Consider the following 18,492-nt stretch of genomic DNA (forward strand, 5'->3'; position numbering starts at 1 on the left):
CGCGCCCCCCCCCCCGGGCGCCCCGCCAGCCAGTCTCTTCCCTCCTGGCACATCAGCGTGGTTTGGGGCTGCTCCTGGGTACTCACGTGGGCACACGTGTGCAGACCTGTGAGCCTGCCCGTGTGGCTCGGGACATCTGAGCAGGCCCAGCCAGATGTTCTCAGTTATGACGCCTGCTTAATGGTGGAGCGGGCAGTGGGGCTCAGTGTTCTCTGTTTCCAGCCTGTGTACGTAAAACCTCTATTCCGTGTGGTCCCTAGACAAGGCCGACAGCCGGAAGATCTTCATCGTGGTGGGTGTGGTGTGTGCCTTGCTGGTGGCTCTGCTCATCGCAGCCCTCTACCTCCTCCGAATCAGACAGAAGAAAGGTGGGTACCTTCTGCTCTTCCTCTCTAGGGGTTTGCTCCTGGGATGTCCTGTCCAGAGAGGCCACTAGGCTGCAAGGAACTTAATGCATCCGGACCGCTGTGAAGTCCAGAGGTTGCAGGGCTGGGACTGGAACAGCAGCTTCCACATGTCAGAGTCTGGGTGGGTCACTCAGCAGCCTTCCCCTGAGGTCACTCGTGGCCATCACTGTCCAGGTCTCACCTGCCCACAGGGCCGCTATTGAGGTGGGAAGCAGGGAGCTGTCAGGGTGGCAAGAATGGACCTGGGGACCCTCCTTATCTGTCTTCAGGAGCCAAGAGTCTTTCCTAAGAGCCACCTGGTAAATTTCTACATGTCCAGGTTATGAGCTGCCTAGATAGGAGCTGGGTGGGGATGGCCGTAATAACCCTACACCCAAGGCTGTTGGGAGGACTGAGGTGACCACTTGTAAAATGTCAGGAAAGGCCTGGCCCGCAGCAGGTGCTCAGTGTCAGCTCCTGATGTCAGTGCTGTGCGTGAGTCTAGAAATATGAGCCACACTCTGGAAAGCGCCCTCCAAGGGGCGGGGTGTGTAGCCTTTGACTCCGCCACAGGAAGGGCGCAGGTTGGAATCCAGGACATAATCCTCATGTGAGGGGCAGGGTGTATTGCCTTTGATTCCACCGCAGGAAGGGTGCAGGTTGGAATCCAGGACATAATCCTCATGTGTGTGTGCGTGTGTGTGTGTGTGAGATGTGGCAAGGCTTCTGACTTTGAAGTCATACAAACTGGCGTGCCAGACCACGATATATAGGTTAAACTGTCAGTTTGGCCTCCACAAGCTTCAACTTCTTCATCTGTAAAATGTGTTTAGCAGTGTTTCTATTGGAGGGTAGTTACAAAACCCTCATAAGCACATATGAAAAAAGAAAAAAAGAGTCTGATACATGCTAGGACCTTAATAAATACACATTCTCTTTCCTGCTCTTTGAGGAGACCATTTTAAGCTGGTATTTCTGAAACCTTTTTATACTGTAAGTGGTAGAAATACATTTCACGTCTCAACCCAGCACTCACACACCCCTATATATAAAAGTGAAACTCTGGTATTTTCTTTTTTGGCATATTCTCCTTTCTGGTAGAAAGGCTGGTTGTGACCCACCGCCTTCAGGGACAGGGTTGTCCCTAACTGCCTTTCCATGCCTTGATGCCCAGTGCCAGCTGAACTCAAACAGGTGTCATGCGTCAGCTACCGTCCCTTTCTGCACCCCTCCACCTCTCCCCTGCCCCTCCTGGGCTGGCAAGAAGGACTCTATGGACTGAGATACTGGCCAGGCCTTCAGTGCCATCTGGGAGGGCTGGAATTGGGTCCCACCTCTCCAGAATCTTCCAAATGATTTTCTTGAAGTTCCTGGAGAGCCCCACGCAAGAAGGATGTGGGTGGAGGAGCAAGGTGCCCAGCAAGGGAGGCCAGCCAGCCATGGGGATGGAGTGTCCGTGGCAGCTATTAGTGAAACAACCGCCATCCTTTCTGAGGCTCAGCCCCAGGCACCAGGCCAGGCTCCTGGTATGTGTGAGCTCATTACTGCGGGGTTAGGAGACTGTGACCCAGTGTTGCAGAGGAGGAATGGGGGCTTGGAGCCCCACAGACACTGAGGAAAGCTGCCAGGCTGAGTGACAGGTCTCTGTGCAGAACCCAGCTCTCAAACAGGCTCCAGGCATGGTGACATCTAGCTCTCACTCAGCAGTCGCAGTGTGCAGAGCTCACAGTATTCTAGGGTGGTGACAGTCCTCACCACAGACCACAGGTGGCATTGCTAGCCCCTTTGCAGAGAAAGAGCCTGAGGGCAGGAGTTACACAACTTGCTCAGGGCCACAGATCTGGCAGGAGGGCAGAAGGACCAAGGTTCAAACCCAGGGGCCATGCTCAGGCATGCTCTGGACACACACACCCCCTTCACCTTCATGACACGCCCTTCCTTCCTTGCCTGGTCCCAAGGAGCCCACCCATCTTCCACCTGTTAACACTCACAGCGGAATATCCCAATTTCAGTGCCACCATTTACCAGGTGTGGGGACTGGGAGGTTTTTGGCGTGGAATTGGGCTGAGTGATATTTCATCTCTGGAGTCCCAGGGACACTTGCGTCCTGACTCTGGCACCAGCCCACGAGCCTCCGTCCAGACATTAGATGCTGAGCCACTGCTGTCCCAGCTGGCACCCGCCGACCCAGAGACCCAGTACCTGCCCAGGCATCGGTAACCTGGCAGCGAGGAGTCGTGCACCGTGGCAGCCTCCAGCCTGCCAGAGCACAGCGCAGAGTGCATCTGAGTGTGCGTGTTGCTTTTTAATTACAATTTTACAGCAAGACGAGTCAAATGGCTGCCGAACTCCAGAGGCTTCTCTGTGGGGTGCCCCATATCACAGGTTAAAAACCTCTGAGCCAGACAGATGCTTGCTTTCCTGGCAAGATCCTTTTTTTGAGAAGTAGTGATGTGTAAATTAATGGATGCCCAGCCCAACCCTGTGAGTTATAGAAACTCAGAGAGGGAAAGTGATGGACCCAGGGTCGCACAGCGAGTGAGTTAGACAGAGCTGGGATTCGCAGCTGCTCCCCAACTCACAGCCTCATTACAATCTGTTCTTTGGCAGTCGAAGCCCCTTAGTGGGGCCCAGAACTTGCAGAAAGGTCTGCACTGATGTTTGTAGCTGATTGTAGGCAAGGCCCACCCAGAGACAGGGCACTTGGCCGTCCCAGGCTGGAGCAACTTGGGTACCCTTGGTAGGACCAGAAAGGGAAAGGAGGAAGGCCTAGCTCACTCCCTCATGGGCTTTCCCGGTGGGAGAGAATGGACCCCCCTGGGTGAACCTAGAGGGTTCCTCTGGTTCCAATCTATGATTTCAGTAATTCTTCCCACATCCATGGAGGAAAACCTTTACTGAAAAAAATCAGAGAAGTCTTTAAAAAATTCATGGGAAATGCATATTATGAAGAAACTATGCATGGATTTCAAAATGTTTTTGCACCAAAAGAAATCCATTCTTTAATTCCATTTTCCCACAACTTTTTTTTTGCAGTTCCCTGGTAGTTATAGAAGAAAAGTGTGTTCCTATTAGAGTTCAATAACTGGCTTTTGTTTCTTTTCTCTTTCAGCCAAGGGTTCCACTTCTTCTACAAGGTAAGTGGATCCCCGGGCCAGGCCTTGGCAGTCAGTATTTGGTAGTTGGACAGACCCGATCTCTGTTGCAAATAGTCCACACCTGACCTGCACCGTCTACATCGCTCTTTCTTTCCTTTGCACCTCCTTGCTCCATGCCTGTGTTGTATAACTGTCTCAGCTGAGGAGGCCCTTATCTCACACCACGTGGACTGTGGCCGAGACCTCCGTGCCTTCTGAACTCACAAACAGCCTGCACACACCGCCGGACGCAGCCTCCCAGATCCAAGCTGTATACTTGGCTCTTCCCTTCACTCAGTAAATATTTACTGAGCCCTGGGCACGGCATGACCCTGGAATGTGGTGGGTAAGAGAGTCTGTGCTCACAGCCTGGGCAGGGGCTCAGACTATGCCAGCCCAGCACAGGTGATGGCTTGTGGGTTCACGTTCACAGTGATTCGTGGCTGAGTCCCACTGTGTGCCAGCTCTGTTCCTGGTGCCAGGGATACGGCAGGAACAAGAATCGATCCAGGCTCTCCTGGGGCTCAGACACTGATAAGGGAGGCAGCGATAAGCAGGGGAGTGAACGATCTGTAATGTTTTACCAGGTGCAAAACTCGGGCACAGCACAGGACAGGGCGTAATGATGGGGGCTGTCAGGCAGAGGAAGGGGCTGGAAGGAGAGGAGTGGAGGAGATGAGATCAGAGAGATGCAGGTCCCAGTCTTTTAGAGGAAGCCCACACGGCCAATGTGTTAGGAACCTTCTAGTAAAAAGACTTTTAGGCCCAGCCGCGGGGGCATGCTTGCTGAGCTACTGTGCTGCATTGGCTAGAACAACATAGGAGACCCCAGTTCAATTCCTGATCCACCCGCAAATTCAGATGCAGGGGCTTGTGCCTGTGACCCCAGTGACTCGTGAGAGTTGGGCATGGCGCTCTGCACCTGGAGCCCCAGCTGGGAGACTGCGGCAGGGGCATCAGGACATGCCCAGAGCAAGTCTATCTAAAAGGGAAACACAAAGGGAGTTTCTGCTTTTGAGAGAGGCCCCTGATATAGCACCCCATCATCTACCACAGGAATGCACCTGCATGGTAACATGGATAGTACTTAAGGCGATAGATAAAAATTACAAAATGGTTTCGTGTTGGTTCGGGCTAGGTTTTGCCATCAAACAGGTTGTGCAAATCTTCTGATTTTGTTTTAGAGCTTTCTGGAGCTCAGAATTGCAGAGCAGAACTCAGGCTCTAGAGTGGAGGCCAATGGTCCACGTATTTTGAAGGCAGAGCCAAGAGGTTGGAGCAGTGGGTTGGATGCAGAGTCAAGGCTGGGGCAGTGCAGTGCTGTGTCCTGAACTGGAGTCTGCCTGTGATGAGTTGTGGTACTGGGCAACACTAAGCACTATGGTTGCGACGGCAAGAGCTCCCACCTGCCCCAGGGGACTCTGCCCTCGGGTGTCCCTCTCCTGCCCGGCGCCCTGAGCCCGATGTGCCCTTGGATAAAGCCTTGCCTCCTGCCGTGACCTCCACAGGAGGCTTCCTAGTCAGCCCTGCCCAGCCTCCCAGCCGCCTCTCCCCCGAGCAAGCGGACTGACCTTTCCATGGCACCCGGCTCTTCGCTGCCTCCCGGGGCAATGTGCTTTCCTACTGCCATTGCCACACCTCTGCCTGTCACATACCCACCCTTAGAAACCTTCAGTGGCTTCCTATGGTCCTCAAGGTAAAGTCTAAATACCCTCGTGAGGCCTCGTGCTGGCTGGGACAGTGTCACTTGTGGCCACCCCAGTCCTTGCAGTTAGTGGCTCAGTCACATTGTGACTACCTTCTGCCAACACAGCTGTCCTCACTCCTACTCACAGGTGGCCCCAGGTCTCCCCAACTCCAGTGGGCAGCAGACACTGTGTTCTGTGAATGGAACCCCCTGGAGTTGTGCAGCATGGTAGCCAGACCAGGCAAGACCCCTTTCACTTCGTCACTTCCTACTCTTCCCTCTCTGCTCAGTGAGGGCCTTACCTCCTCTGAGGTTAGGGGCTTCCTGGGAGCCCTGCTGGACCCCAGCATTGATGCCCTCCCCCCAGCCCCGCCATGTTCAAGCTATCTATCCCTTTCCCATTTTGTAACCCACTACTCTCGAGAACAGAGACCAGGCCCCCTTGTGTTCATTGCTGAGAGCTGCTGAGGGTGGCACGTGGCTGGCATGGGATTGGTGCTCCATCAAGTTTCGGTAAATGAACAGACGAACGCTTGGCCTCTCAAATCGCTCAGCCTCCCCCGTCTTGTCCTTCCCTGAATCCTTAAAACTCCCCTTCTCGGTGGCTGCACAGCCCCGCATCTCGAGGGATTTCTCTGGTTTGTTTTGTTTTTGTTGCTGTCATTATTTTTTACTTGTTTTACCTCCCCGTTTAAACAATAAATCACAGTAAGTTCTAGAAGTCAAGGACAGTGTCCCTAGTCATAATGACAGTAGTAGCAACTGACATTTATTGGGGCGCTTACTGTGTTCCAGGCACCGAGCCGCTGTGCCTGCCCAAATGTGAGTTTCATGATCGCAGAAGCCCCGTGCTTTATTATTATCCCTCTTCTGTAGAACAGTGGCTCTCAAACTTGAGCATGTGGGAGGATCCCTGAGAATCTGGTTAAAACACAAGATGCTGGACCCCGCCCCCAAATTCTCTGATTGAGAATTTGTATGTCTTTGTGGTTTGCTTTTTTCTTTTTTGTAATTTGCCAAAAGGCACATGCGCTTGCTGGAGAGAGACAGGGAGTGGAAAAAGCAGCCCTCAGTGGGACGTGGTCACACCACCATCCCTTCTCCTCCATTTATCCGTCCTGTCAGGACTTTAGGTGCACACATATGTGTGTCCAGCATGGTTTTCAAGCCACCAGGGTTCGAATTCAAGCCACTCAGTTGACCATGTGGGATCAGGCTCCCTTAATCACTAGGCTATGGGCTGGCCCTTTTGAAAGTTTGTATTATTTCTTCTATGAACAAGAGACAGGGAGAGAGAAAAAGAGCACCCCAGTAGGGTCTTCACACTGCCGTCCTCTCCCAACCTCAGCCTGCCCAGTACGTGGCCACCCGCCTGCCGGGCATGTTCAGGGAGGTCTCTGGACAGAACCCCGAACCTTCCCATGCAGGTCAGTCTTACAACACATCGTGTCACCGCTGTGCCACTGCCTGGCCCCAGAATTTGATTTCTGCCAAGTCCCAGCTGGTGCTGGTACTGTCTTTCCCAAGCCACACCTCGAGAGCCCCTGTCCTGGGTTATTGCCGTCCCAGTCACGGAGTGGAGGAAACTGAGGCTGGAGCATCACGCGACACCCCCAAGGCCCCGCAGCGCGGACGTGCTGGAACTCCGACACCAGCCCTGATTGCTGACACGCAAGCTGGCGCTCTTCACGGCTGCCGTGCCTCCCGCTGCCTATTTCTTCTTCCCCAGAGAAGCCAACCATTTTCTGCCTGTTTTTTATTTTTCCAGCATGAGCCTACCAAGGGAGCCATGAGATCACTTGCTCCCTTTCATCTCTTTAAACCAAAGCGATAGCTAGTGAGTGGCGATGGCCGTTTCCGAACAGCTGCTGGCTTCGGCTTGGGCTTGCTGGGATCAGACGCTTTCCGGAGGACGTTGGCGTGAGGGACAACTGGGCACCTCAGGGAGAGTGCAAGAGGGGAGCTGCCGCTTTGAGCTCAAAGGGCCCTTCAGTTTGCAAGGCCAGCAGAGGGACCGGCTCTTTCTAACTCCCCGGGTTAGGAACGCACAGGCTAGACAGCGTCTGTAATCTTCCTCAGCTCAGACGAGAGAAAAATGTGTCTCTGCTCCCTTAATTGGGCACTGGGGTTCATTCAGTCAGCCATTCGTTCGCTTGTCAGGTATTCACTGCATTTACTCTTGGAATATTTAGGGCTTCCCTGATTCTTTCATTTATTCCTCTGCATGGAGCCCAGCTCAGTGCCAGGCCTAGGGGCTTGCTAAGGGGAACAAAAGAAGCACTAGCCCTGGTCTCACGGCCCTTATGATCCAGTGGGAGGGATGCTCATTCAGTCACTCTGCAAATATCTATAAAGTGCCAATGATGAACCAACTGAGTGCCGGGCATCAGGGCTGTGGGGCTGAACCACCCAGGCCTAGTCCCTCCCCATGGGGCGCTCAGGTCTCCTGGGGAGGCAGGTTACTAAGGAAGCTGGGCAGTGAGTAAATGATGCCGCACAGAAACTGACTAAATCAAATGAAGCCGGGTGAGGGGTGGGGCAGAGCAGGGCTGGGGTGTGAAGGCTTGTCTAAGGGGGCCATGACAGTTGAAGGATGGGAAAGCGCCAGCCATGGGCATATCTGGGGCAAGAGTGGCCCAGACAGAAGAGCTCCCAGGCAACAGCAGCAGGACATGGCCACAGAACAGGGAGGAAGCCAGAGTAGCTGGAGCCAGGTGAGCAGGGAGAGCTGGAGCCTGGACAGTGTGGGGTAGGCCATGCAGAGGCTCACCAGGAGATGGGCCTCACCATGCAGAAGCAGGAGTTGACCTTTTCGGGACAGAGTGTGCTGTCATGACAAGTTTTCAATTGGAGCACACCCGGAGGCAGGGACAGAGACAGGGTGGCCAGGGAGGAGGCTCTAGGAATCCAGGAGCTAGGATGAAGGAGGTGACAGAGTGACTGGGTTTGGCATATAGGAGGAGACCTTGAAAGGTTCATGGGAGGAGCCAGCCAGTGACATGGTGGTAAAGGAGCCTAGATCCCACATGGCCAACTGGACAGTTTGAGTTCTGGACCCAGTGGCTTGAAAACAACATGCTGGGTGCATGTCCATGAGTTCCCAAGATCCCAAGAGGAGAATGGAGGAAAAGGGATTGCTGCATGGCCATCCGCACCTAGGGATGCCTTATTTCTCTCTCACTCTCATTCTCTCTGTCTCTAGCAAGTACACGTGCTCATATAGAAAAAAAGGGGGAAAAAAGTTATTCTTGGGAAATGCATGTTATGAATGAACTATGCATGGATTGTAATTTTTTTGATTTATTTCTCTCTCGCTCTCATTCTCTCTGTCTCTAGCAAGTACATGTGCTCATATAGAAAAAAGGGGGAAAAATAGTTATTCTTGGGAAATGCATGTTATGCATGGATTGTAATTTTTTTGGGGGGGGCACCAGAATAAACCTTTAATTTCATTTTTTCACAAACGTTTTGAAGTCCCTTCCTGTATTTTGGAGGTGGAGCTGGTGAGCCTAACAGTAGAATTGATATGGGTTCTAACTGAGCTGAGAGAAGAATCGAGGTGACCCCCATTTTTCTAGCCTGAGCACACTACAAACCAGGGTCATGCCACTCACTGGTTGGGGGGGGGCACCAGAATAAACCTTTAATTTCATTTTTTCACAAACGTTTTGAAGTCCCTTCCTGTATTTTGGAGGTGGAGCTGGTGAGCCTAACAGTAGAATTGATATGGGTTCTAACTGAGCTGAGAGAAGAATCGAGGTGACCCCCATTTTTCTAGCCTGAGCACACTACAAACCAGGGTCATGCCACTCACTGGGACAGGGCAGGCCCAGGGACAGAGAGACCTGGGAAGAAGGATGATTGGTTACAGTTAGAAATACTGCTCTGAAAGAGGGGAGCACAGTGTTCTGAGAATGGAATTTCGGCGATCCATGAAGATTTCCCCGAGAAAGGATTGTTTAAAAGAGGATTGAGGGCCAGGCCTGTGGCCTAGTGGTTAAGAAAGCCAGATCCCAACGTGGCTGACCACAGGGTTCAAATGCAGCCACAGCAACTTGAAAACATACCAGGTATATGTGTGTGTGTGCCCCAAATAGAGGAGAAGGAGCTGTGGCATGACAGTACCCAGTCGGGGTGATTTTCCTTCTCTCTCTCTCTCTTCCTCTCTCTCTCTCTCTCTGGCAAGTGTGCACACCCTGTAACCAAAGGGGGGGAAAAAAAAAGTCTGAAGGAAGTAAGAGAAGGAGTGAAGCAATGGCGGGGCAGGGAAGACTGACTGTGCAAAGGTCCCGGGGCAGGCAGGCTGGCATTCATTTCAAGTCACCTTTGAGCACCTGTACTCATGTCGTGAGAGAGCATGACAGAACTTGTAATCCAGATAGGAAAATGTGCATGGAGACGAGATTGGGGGGGGGAAAAAAAAGTCTGAAGGAAGTAAGAGAAGGAGTGAAGCAATGGCGGGGCAGGGAAGACTGACTGTGCAAAGGTCCCGGGGCAGGCAGGCTGGCATTCATTTCAAGTCACCTTTGAGCACCTGTACTCATGTCGTGAGAGAGCATGACAGAACTTGTAATCCAGATAGGAAAATGTGCATGGAGACGAGATTGTCCTGGAGGGGCAGCCAGCCAGCCTGCCCTTCAGAGAAGCCTTCCCAGGGAGGTGACACCACAGTTGTGTTTTGAAGAATACGCAAAAGTTAACCAAGAGAAAAAATGGTGAAAGGGATCATTCAAGGCTGTTGAAGCATACAGCGTGCAGCACCAAGTAGCTAGGTGGGTAGTGGGTAAATGAGGACAGGGCAGTGACTGTAACCACTCAGACGGCCTCTGAGCTGGGCGTAGAGTTGGACTTGAACCAGACAGGCAGCAGAGCCCAGAAGGACTGGAAGCTGACGGGCGTGGCTAGATCTGCTTGATCTCTCCTACCAGACATGTCCCCCTCCTGAGGGCTGTTTCCGTGGCCACGTGGGACTTGTCATGCCCCAGAACTGCTTTCTGAGCCAAGTACTCATGCCAAATCCATTAATAACCCTGCTGCCAAGCCCCATTGCTCATTTCTGACATTATCCAGGCTAACATCCCCAGAGTCGCTGGCTTGAGAATTTACACAACTCCCACAGAACCAGTGGCTCTGGCGTGCCTATCACCTTGACTGTGACCCTCCAACGAGCCAAGCCCCGGCCTCCAATTACAGAATCAAGTGCATGAACAGCTTCTTTGATTAGCCAGGACATCTTGGTGTTCCTCTTTTCTTTTTTTAATGATAACACATCGATGTTTATAATATAGAACACTTGGAGAATATAGGAAACCAAAGCGAAGGGGAAAAAAAAAACACGCAAAGACCATTGCTGTGAACGTTTTGCTGTGTTTCCTTCCAATGCAATCCACACATTTTTCCTAATTGAGATCATCCCACAGAGAATGTTACTTTTTCACTTACCGTTTTAATGTAATCGTTTGTCATTTTTTGCGAAAATGCCTCCTCATAAACGTTGTAAGTCTTCATCCATGGCGCTTCCTTTCTTTCTCTAACCAGTCCCAGTTGCCAGAGCCCTACAATATAAACCTCCCTCCCCCATCCTACCCATGAAAAATGCATTTGTGCGGAAAGCTTTTTCTGTATTTCAAATTCTCCGCACCACCCCCCCCCCGAAAAAAGTGCAATGATGAGTCAAAAGATGACGACACCTTCTAAACTCTCGATTTGACCAGCTGCTTCCCTGAAGGACTGTACCGGTTTGCCCATCCCACCAGCAGTGTATGGAAGGGCCAGTTAATTTCATAGTCCATCCCCAGCACCTGGTACTCTAATTCTTAAAGATCGTTGTCAGTGGAGTAGGTCAAAAAATGAATAGTGCGGGGAATCAGCAGTTAGCGTAATAGCTATGTTGCTGGACTCCCACGTAGTTGACTGTAGTTCGTGTCCCGGACCCGGTGGCTTAAAACTCGCACCAGGCACGTGTGCGTGCATGCCCAAGATCCCGAGAGGAGAAGGGATTGCGGCATGACCATCCCCCCGGGAGGGTGATTTCTCGCTTTCTGTCTCTCTGTCTCTCTCTTTCTGCCTGGCGAGCACACACGCCCTATAGCGAAAAAAACCTCTCCAAAAGAAAAAAAGAATAGTGCGTTGTTTCCAGTTTCTTTTTCGTGAGAGCGACCTTTGTCCCGACGTTTGATGAGCACATGCCTTTCTGCTGTGAATCCTCCTCCCTGTCCTCGGCACCTATGCAGGAAGTGGAACCTACATGTTATTCTTATCAATTTGCATGAGCACTTGAGATAGTGAGGATATTTTTATCCACGTGTCTCTTTCCTTTTTAGGTTGCATGAGCCCGAGAAGAATGCCAGAGATATAACCCAGGTACGGTTCTTGGTGAGACGCCCTTCCCGGGAAACTCGATGGTGTGATTTCCTCACATCACCCAGAGTTGCAGACCCAGTTCTAAATTAAGACTCCATCCCTAGGCTGGGAGGGTAGAAGAAGCGTCCCTTCCTACTTCTTGCCTATGTCCTCTGCAAATTCCCCCTTTCAGCTCCGACCAGAAGTGTCTGCTGCAGCCTCCTTGACTCAGTGCTACCCATTGCATAGCTCCAGGGGGCGGCCACTCGCTGTTCTGTATACAGGGTGCCCGGGGTCAGACTGCAGCCTCCTAGCGTGGAGGGTGCCTTCCTGCCCCCTGTGCGTGTGCCCAGGCCATTCTCTCCACCAGGAACACTGGCCCCAGCTCACTCCCGTCTCCTCCCTGCAGGCTGGCTCCTCCATAGAGTCACAGCCCAGCTTGCGAGGGCCTCTCTCGCCTCTGCTGATGGAAGGACCCCATGTCATTAATTACCTCACGCAAGGGCACACTCCCTCGAGCTCGCGGCGTGTGCTCGACATTGCTGAGGTTTTGCAGGCAACGTGGTTGGCCTGTTTCTGAAAAAGCTAGCCCTGTTTATCACCGGCTGACGCTGTCAGACCTCGGAGGCAGAGGGCTCCTCAGTGTCGTGTAACAAGACAAGCCCGGCTCGGAACCTGGGAGCCGGAGAGCGCCAGCTGTCCTTGACATTTCCCAGACGGTTGTCATCGTTTTAGATATAAACTGTTGAAAGGAGCAGGGGCTGGTGACAGGCATGGGATTTGCAGGTCACAATCCCATAGCCTACTCTTTTGACCCACTGTGGCTCCAGCAGCCCCGAGTACAAGCTCGGGTCATACTTAGAGAAAACAGGCATGGCAGGGGGAGACGTCTCCCCAGCCAGTTTACCTCTGGATCCTTCCAGGGGCCTTCGGTACCAAATTCACATTTTGGCAGAGACTTGCAAGCACTCACCATGTACCAGGCCTTGGGCAGCGAGCAAGATCATCACAGCCCAGCTCGTGCAGAGCCGAGCTTGTGTCCAGGGTTCCCACTGCCAGGTGCCACCCTCGCCAGAGTGGAGAATCTGATGCTGCCAGGCAGAAGAGAGAGAGACCCCGCAGGGCTTGGGCAGAGGAGCTGTGGGGTCACACCACAACTTCAGAGTCTAATAGACTCTGGTTCTTCCCAGCATCGGCCATATCACTGAACAAACCTTAGGCCCGTTTCTTCCCCTGTGCAATGGGACAAATAATTCTTCGGCAGGGTGGTGGACAGGTGACCGCCCATGATCTGTGCAGTCACGTGCGGCCGATAAGCCCAGAGAACTGAGATGTGCAGTGATGGTGTGCCAGCCAGGAGCTGCGGTTGGCATGGGCAGTCCGCTCGCCTCACGTAGCAGAGATGCCGAGCACACAGGGAGCGGAGTTTGTCATGCACGATGTGTCATTCGAAAGCGGCCGTTGCAGGTGGTAGGATTAGCACCGGGAAGTATTCCAGTTTGCTAAGCAGTTGGTAATGGCTAACATTTATTGAAAATAAGTGCTCTGTATGTGCCTGGCTCTGTTCTAGAGGATTTACCTAGTTAATCTCATCCCGATCCTCACAGCAGCCTTGATGGTAGACACGTACGACCCCTCTCTTTACATGTGGGGAAACTGGGGCCCAGAGAGTTAAGTGGAGTTGCTCAAAGCCCCTCAGCTAGAGAAAACAGATCTAGGATTCGAACCCAGGCCTTTTGACTCCACAACCTTGCCACCCCCGCTAACTGTTGGTCCCATTCTCACACAGCCCTGATTCCCCATCTCCCAATCCACAGGCTCTCCCTGAGCAGGGCAGAATTGTTGTCATTCGTTCATTCATTCATTCAACATGGGTCAGGCTGCCTCTGTGCCAGCTTTGGTTTCTGCATCATGAGAAATGCCCGTTGACTATTTGTTAAATGAATGAGTAAACAAATGACTATCCCCACCCTCTGGGAGATTGACACCTACTCAGGCCCCAAAATAGATACGGGCCCTAGATGATGGGTGTTGTGATGGGGAACAGACTGAGGAAGCACAGAGAAGGAGCCCTGAGCCCAGCCAGTGGGTGTGGAGGGCAGGGAGGGGGTCTTAGGAGGAAGGGATGCTTGAGCTGAAACGTGCAAGGTGGGCTGGGAGTCATTACAAGGGAGAGGGAGCCAGGCAGAGAGCTGAACATGGAAAAGGAGGCGTGAACCGCAGATGGTGCAGCAGGAGGAGCCAGAGGAGTGACATTGAAGCAGGGCTGGGAGGTGAGAAAAGACCCTTCCAGTGTGTGAGGAGGAAGGTGGATTGAAAGGCTAAGGTAGCCTTGGCAAGAGCAGACAGGAGCCTGAATTAGGGCTGAGCCAGCGGCCAAGCAGAAACAGAAGCAACCAGACTTGGTACCTGAGTGGAGGGAAAGCAGACTGGGGACTCCAGACAGACCTTCTCTCCGTCTCTCTTAGATCCAGGACACAAATGATGTCAACGACATCACGTACGCTGACCTGAACCTGCCCAAGGGGAAGAAGGCGGCCCCCCGGGCCCCCGAGTCCAACAACCACACAGAGTATGCCAGCATTCAGACTGGCCCGCCGCCCCCGCAGGAGGACACCCTCACCTACGCCGACCTGGACATGGTCCACCTTAACCGCGTCCCCAAGCAGCAAGCACCCAAGCCCGAGCCATCCTTCTCGGAGTACGCCAGTGTCCAGGTCCAGAGGAAATGAATGGGACCGCAATTGGCTCGAGGGGCTGCCCCCACGACCTTTCTCGTTTCACATGGAGCAGCCGTGATGAGGACAGCCAGCCCTGTTCCTGGAGGGCAGGGTGGCACAGGCCCTGGGACCCAGGGGTGAGGATGACTCTGGTCTCCCCAACCCCTCGGCTCCCCGGCCCTTCCAGGGCAGCCACAGCCCCACACTGTCACACATCTGGAGGCCAGTGTTGCCAAACCAGTCAGGGAACCCACCTGGGAACTGGCAGAGTGCTGTGTGTCCAAGAACTCTGGTGCCTCCGTCCGTCAGCGTGGATCTTGGTCACGGTCTTGGAGACCCTTAACTGCCTCCTTCATGCTCTGAAGCCTCATTTTCCAAGGTGAGGAGGAGAAGATCTCACCTCCTCCCATCACCACTACCATCACCACCACCACCACCATCACCATCCAACTGGGGCTTTTAGGGATGGCCTTCCCCGTAGATCGAACTGCCCCATCCATGGAAAAGCTGGGGAAAAACTCTGGGACCAGAGACTAGGTGCAGTTGCTGCCAACAGACCTGGCCTCCCCCATCCCTAGGCTGACGAGCCACTGCCCTAGGGGAGCAGGGGACCCTCCAAGGAACACTCCCTAAAGGACCTCAAGACAAAGCCCTTCTCTGCCTCGGACCCCTCCACCACTCCTTGGGGACCCATCATCCCGACTGTGACACTCTACATGGACCCACCTCTCCTTCTAGACCTGAGCTTGCTTCCTCCAGCCGGCACTAACTCGGCCACATCTCGCTGTGGACGCCTGTAAATTACTGAGAAATGTGAAATGTGCAATCTTGAAACTGAGGTGTTAGAAAACTTGATCTGTGATGTTTTGTTTTGTTTCTTTTCTTTCTTTTTCTTTTTTTTTTTTTTTTCTTAAAACAGCAGCGACATTATCTTGGCTCTTTGTCGTGTGTTGAAGTACATGGTTGGGTCTTGTGAAGTCTAAGATTTAACAGTGGGTCTTCCTGGAGGGATTTTCTTACAACAGAAACTGTGTTCCTCCGAGTCTCCGAGCCCCAAGGAGGAGGAGAAAGATCAGCGTGGCTGCTTCGTGGAGACCTTTAGCCTTCTCTCTGGGACTGCCTTGGTCAAGTTCTCAGCCCAGCCATGTGGCTGGCGCCGCAGCCCCTGTGACCCCCTCATGGTAAGTCCGAGCCTGCCCAGTGCTCCCCCAGGCTGCCTCCTTGACGCTGCAGCCCTGTTTAGGCCTGAGCCTCAGTCTGCCTGTCTGTAACAAGGAAAAAGGGAAGCTGATGCCCCTCCCCGCCAGCTCTCACAACCACTTTTAGGGATATGCACAGGGTAGGGACCACTGAGCTTGGCCATTGGTCCCACCACTCCCTGTTCCAGCTCTCTGAGCTTATCTCTGAAGGAGGAATCTTCCATTTCTGCTCTCAAACCCTATCAGGATCAAACTGGAATAAATCAAAGACAGCCAGGAGCACAGCACAGCTATGTAGGCAGGGCCGAACCTTCACAGGAGGTTGGGCAGAGGCTGTGACTTCGTGACCCTCTGACTGCCACCTTGATAACTGGAAATGAGGGCCTGACCAGGCTCAGGGCAAGCAAATGTTGCAAGCCTGTTTGGTCTGTACGCATGACTCAGCGTGGAGACGCTACTGCCCATGACGCTGGGCCATGGGCTGCCCCAGGGAGGCCGGCTCAGGCTGTCACAGCACAAAGCCCAGCCATTCTGCCCATTCCTGCAGGTCCTACAGGAGGAACTGCAGGAGCTCAGCACAGACAGTTCTCTGGGGGATGGCAACTTGGTGATGGCATTCAGGAATTGGCTGAGCCCACAGGCCATGTGGGCAGCTTTGGCCCCATGAGCCACAGCTCTTCTGTGGCATCTGGGAGCCACTGTGACCCAGCCACCTGGCTCAAGCTGTTTCCAAATTTCAAAGAGTTGCTTATAAATCCTCGTCTCCCTCTCTTCTGCCCAGAGAGAGCACACGTGTGTGCCTGCGTGCACGCACACGCACACACATACTACACACACGCTGAATTCAAACAGAATGTTTTCTTGGTGCCATTTTAATTTAATTTAATTTAAATTTTTCGGAGGGGGGAAATAAGGGAATGAGGCCAAGGAAGACGTATAGCTTTAGCTGCAGCCTGGAGCTCTCCCATACCTTGTGTACTGAACCCCAGGAAAAGGAAGATGTCGCAACAACACTGCGGAAGGAGCGTGGTTTCAGGAGTTTATTTTAAGACTGCTGGGAAGGAAACTGGCCCCATTTTGTATATAGTTGCAACTTAAACTTTTTGGCTTGCAAAATATTTTTGTAATAAAGATTTCTGGGTAACAATGTCTCCTTTGGGTGTTGCGTGTCCTTATCTTTGTGAGTGGTTCCCAGGGGCCTCCTCAGAGGCTACGACTGTCTGCCTTCCCCAGAAGCTTGGAAGAGGCTCGAATGTGGCCCCAGGACTTGGAAACGATATGCAGCATCTGATTCTCACTCTTAGGTTTTGTAGACATGAAGCTTATGTTTACCCTGGCTTAGAAGGACTCTTGGTAAGGTTGTGACAAAAATCCACCGAGTTCAAATCCTGGCTCTGCCACTTTGTAGCAGTGTGCTTTGAGACAACTCTGCTCTGAGACTCAGGCCTCTCGTCTGTACAGTGGAGACAGTAATACCCACTGCCAAGGTCTCTGTGGGGATTAAAGGAGGCAGCTAACTGGGCACCGCTGCCATGGTGGCACATGGCAGGCCCTCCTAGGTGTTGGGTCAGTCCTTCTGCCCTCACCTCTTCACAGCTGGTTCTGGCAGCCCCTCATCCCCTTGGGATGTTGGGCAAGGGGTTCAGCTCTCAGCTTCAGGGCCTCGCCTTCCTCGTCTACCAAACTCAGAAATCTAACGCTCATCCTGCATCCTTGCCGGAGGACTTGTGTCATGTGCTGGTACGTAGTAGCTGCTCAATAAACGTTAGCTTCTTATCTTCCTTCTATTAGAATAGTGATAAAGATTATTATGTAATGATGTTCCTGTATTAATACAAGGGGTTTTCCAAAAGTTCATGGATAAGACATAAATAACTATGTATGGATCTCTTTCTTTTTTTGCACCAGAATAAACTCAGACCTTAATTCCATTTTTCCATGAGCTTTTTGAAGTCCCCTTACTAATAATAAGTAATGCTGACTGTGTGTCAGCATTTTACATTGCTGGGCTCCTTTAAACCATACAGCTCCATGAGGAGGAGCTCATGTCATCGAGGCCATTAGATAGACAGCGCTCAGAGCCATGCAGGGTCCTATGCTCAGGCTCAGACCCAGGCTGTCTGCTTGCAGTGCCTGACACCCAACCTCTGAGTTAATAATCATGTCACATATGAGGCGCTGCCTGCAAAGTTAGCCATAATCGCTAGTAGGAGCTATGATAAGTATTACGCCAAGCGCATTAAATTGGGTCATAAGGGGACCAGCAGTTGGCGTAGTGGCTATGTTGCTGGACTTCCATGTACTCAGCCACGGTTTGAGTCCTGGACCCGGTGAGTTAAACTCACACCAGTCATGTGTATGTGCGTGCTCAAGATCCCGAGAGGAGAATGGAGGAGAAGGGATTGTGATGTGGCCATCCCCCCTGGAGGGTGATTTCTCGCTTTCTGTCTCTCTGGCGAGTGCACACACCCTATAGAAAAAAACTCTCAAAAAAAAAAAATTGGGAAATCGGAAAAGTCATGATGTATTTTTGCAGAAAAAAGAAAGACATCATGACTTTTCTAAAGACCCAGTAGAAACCAACTTGTTTAATCCTCCCAACTGGTCAGTGCAATAGAAACTCTTCTCTGGTGTGTTACAGGTGAGGAAGCCATGGCACAGAGAGGGTAAGTCATTTCCCCAATGTCCCATGGCAGAGCCAGGATTCGAAACCAGGAAGTCTGACTCTTCCCCAACACTTACTTACTTCCTTGTTTAGTTTTCATACATATCAGAGAGCTGCGATTGTGCCCATTTCATAGAGACAGAATGTTGAGCCCCCAAAAGTGCACGTGGCATGTCCGATCTCACATGGTGACTCTTTAATCAAAGTTGGGACTTGATTGCACATCAAGCCTACTGGAGATCTTCCCTGCGTCCTTGGTCTGTGTCTAGGGACTGCCCAGGTCAGGGAACTTCCTGTGAATCTCAGAGAGGTCACCTGTCTCAGGTCAGAACCTTGACTGTGACCTCAGCAGGTTC

The 18,492-nt window shown here is 52.3% G+C and overlaps 1 protein-coding gene across 1 annotated transcript in view; it reads left to right on the forward strand.

Annotated features, from left to right (window-relative positions):
• LOC102482785 (tyrosine-protein phosphatase non-receptor type substrate 1) overlaps positions 1–16,622 on the forward strand; it is a 24,555-nt gene extending 7,933 nt beyond the window's left edge. Inside the window, exons 4-7 of the mRNA XM_006163986.1 lie at positions 261–368; positions 3,499–3,523; positions 11,534–11,573; positions 14,021–16,622. Coding sequence (XP_006164048.1) covers positions 261–368; positions 3,499–3,523; positions 11,534–11,573; positions 14,021–14,284 — 437 coding nt within the window. The 3' untranslated portion in view covers positions 14,285–16,622. The remainder of the gene's footprint in view (positions 1–260; positions 369–3,498; positions 3,524–11,533; positions 11,574–14,020) is intronic.
• Positions 16,623–18,492: the final 1,870 nt, after the last annotated feature.

The sequence above is a fragment of the Tupaia chinensis genome, unplaced genomic scaffold (genome assembly GCF_000334495.1).
Source record: "Tupaia chinensis unplaced genomic scaffold, TupChi_1.0 Scaffold143574_1, whole genome shotgun sequence".
Lineage (NCBI taxonomy): Eukaryota > Metazoa > Chordata > Mammalia > Scandentia > Tupaiidae > Tupaia > Tupaia belangeri.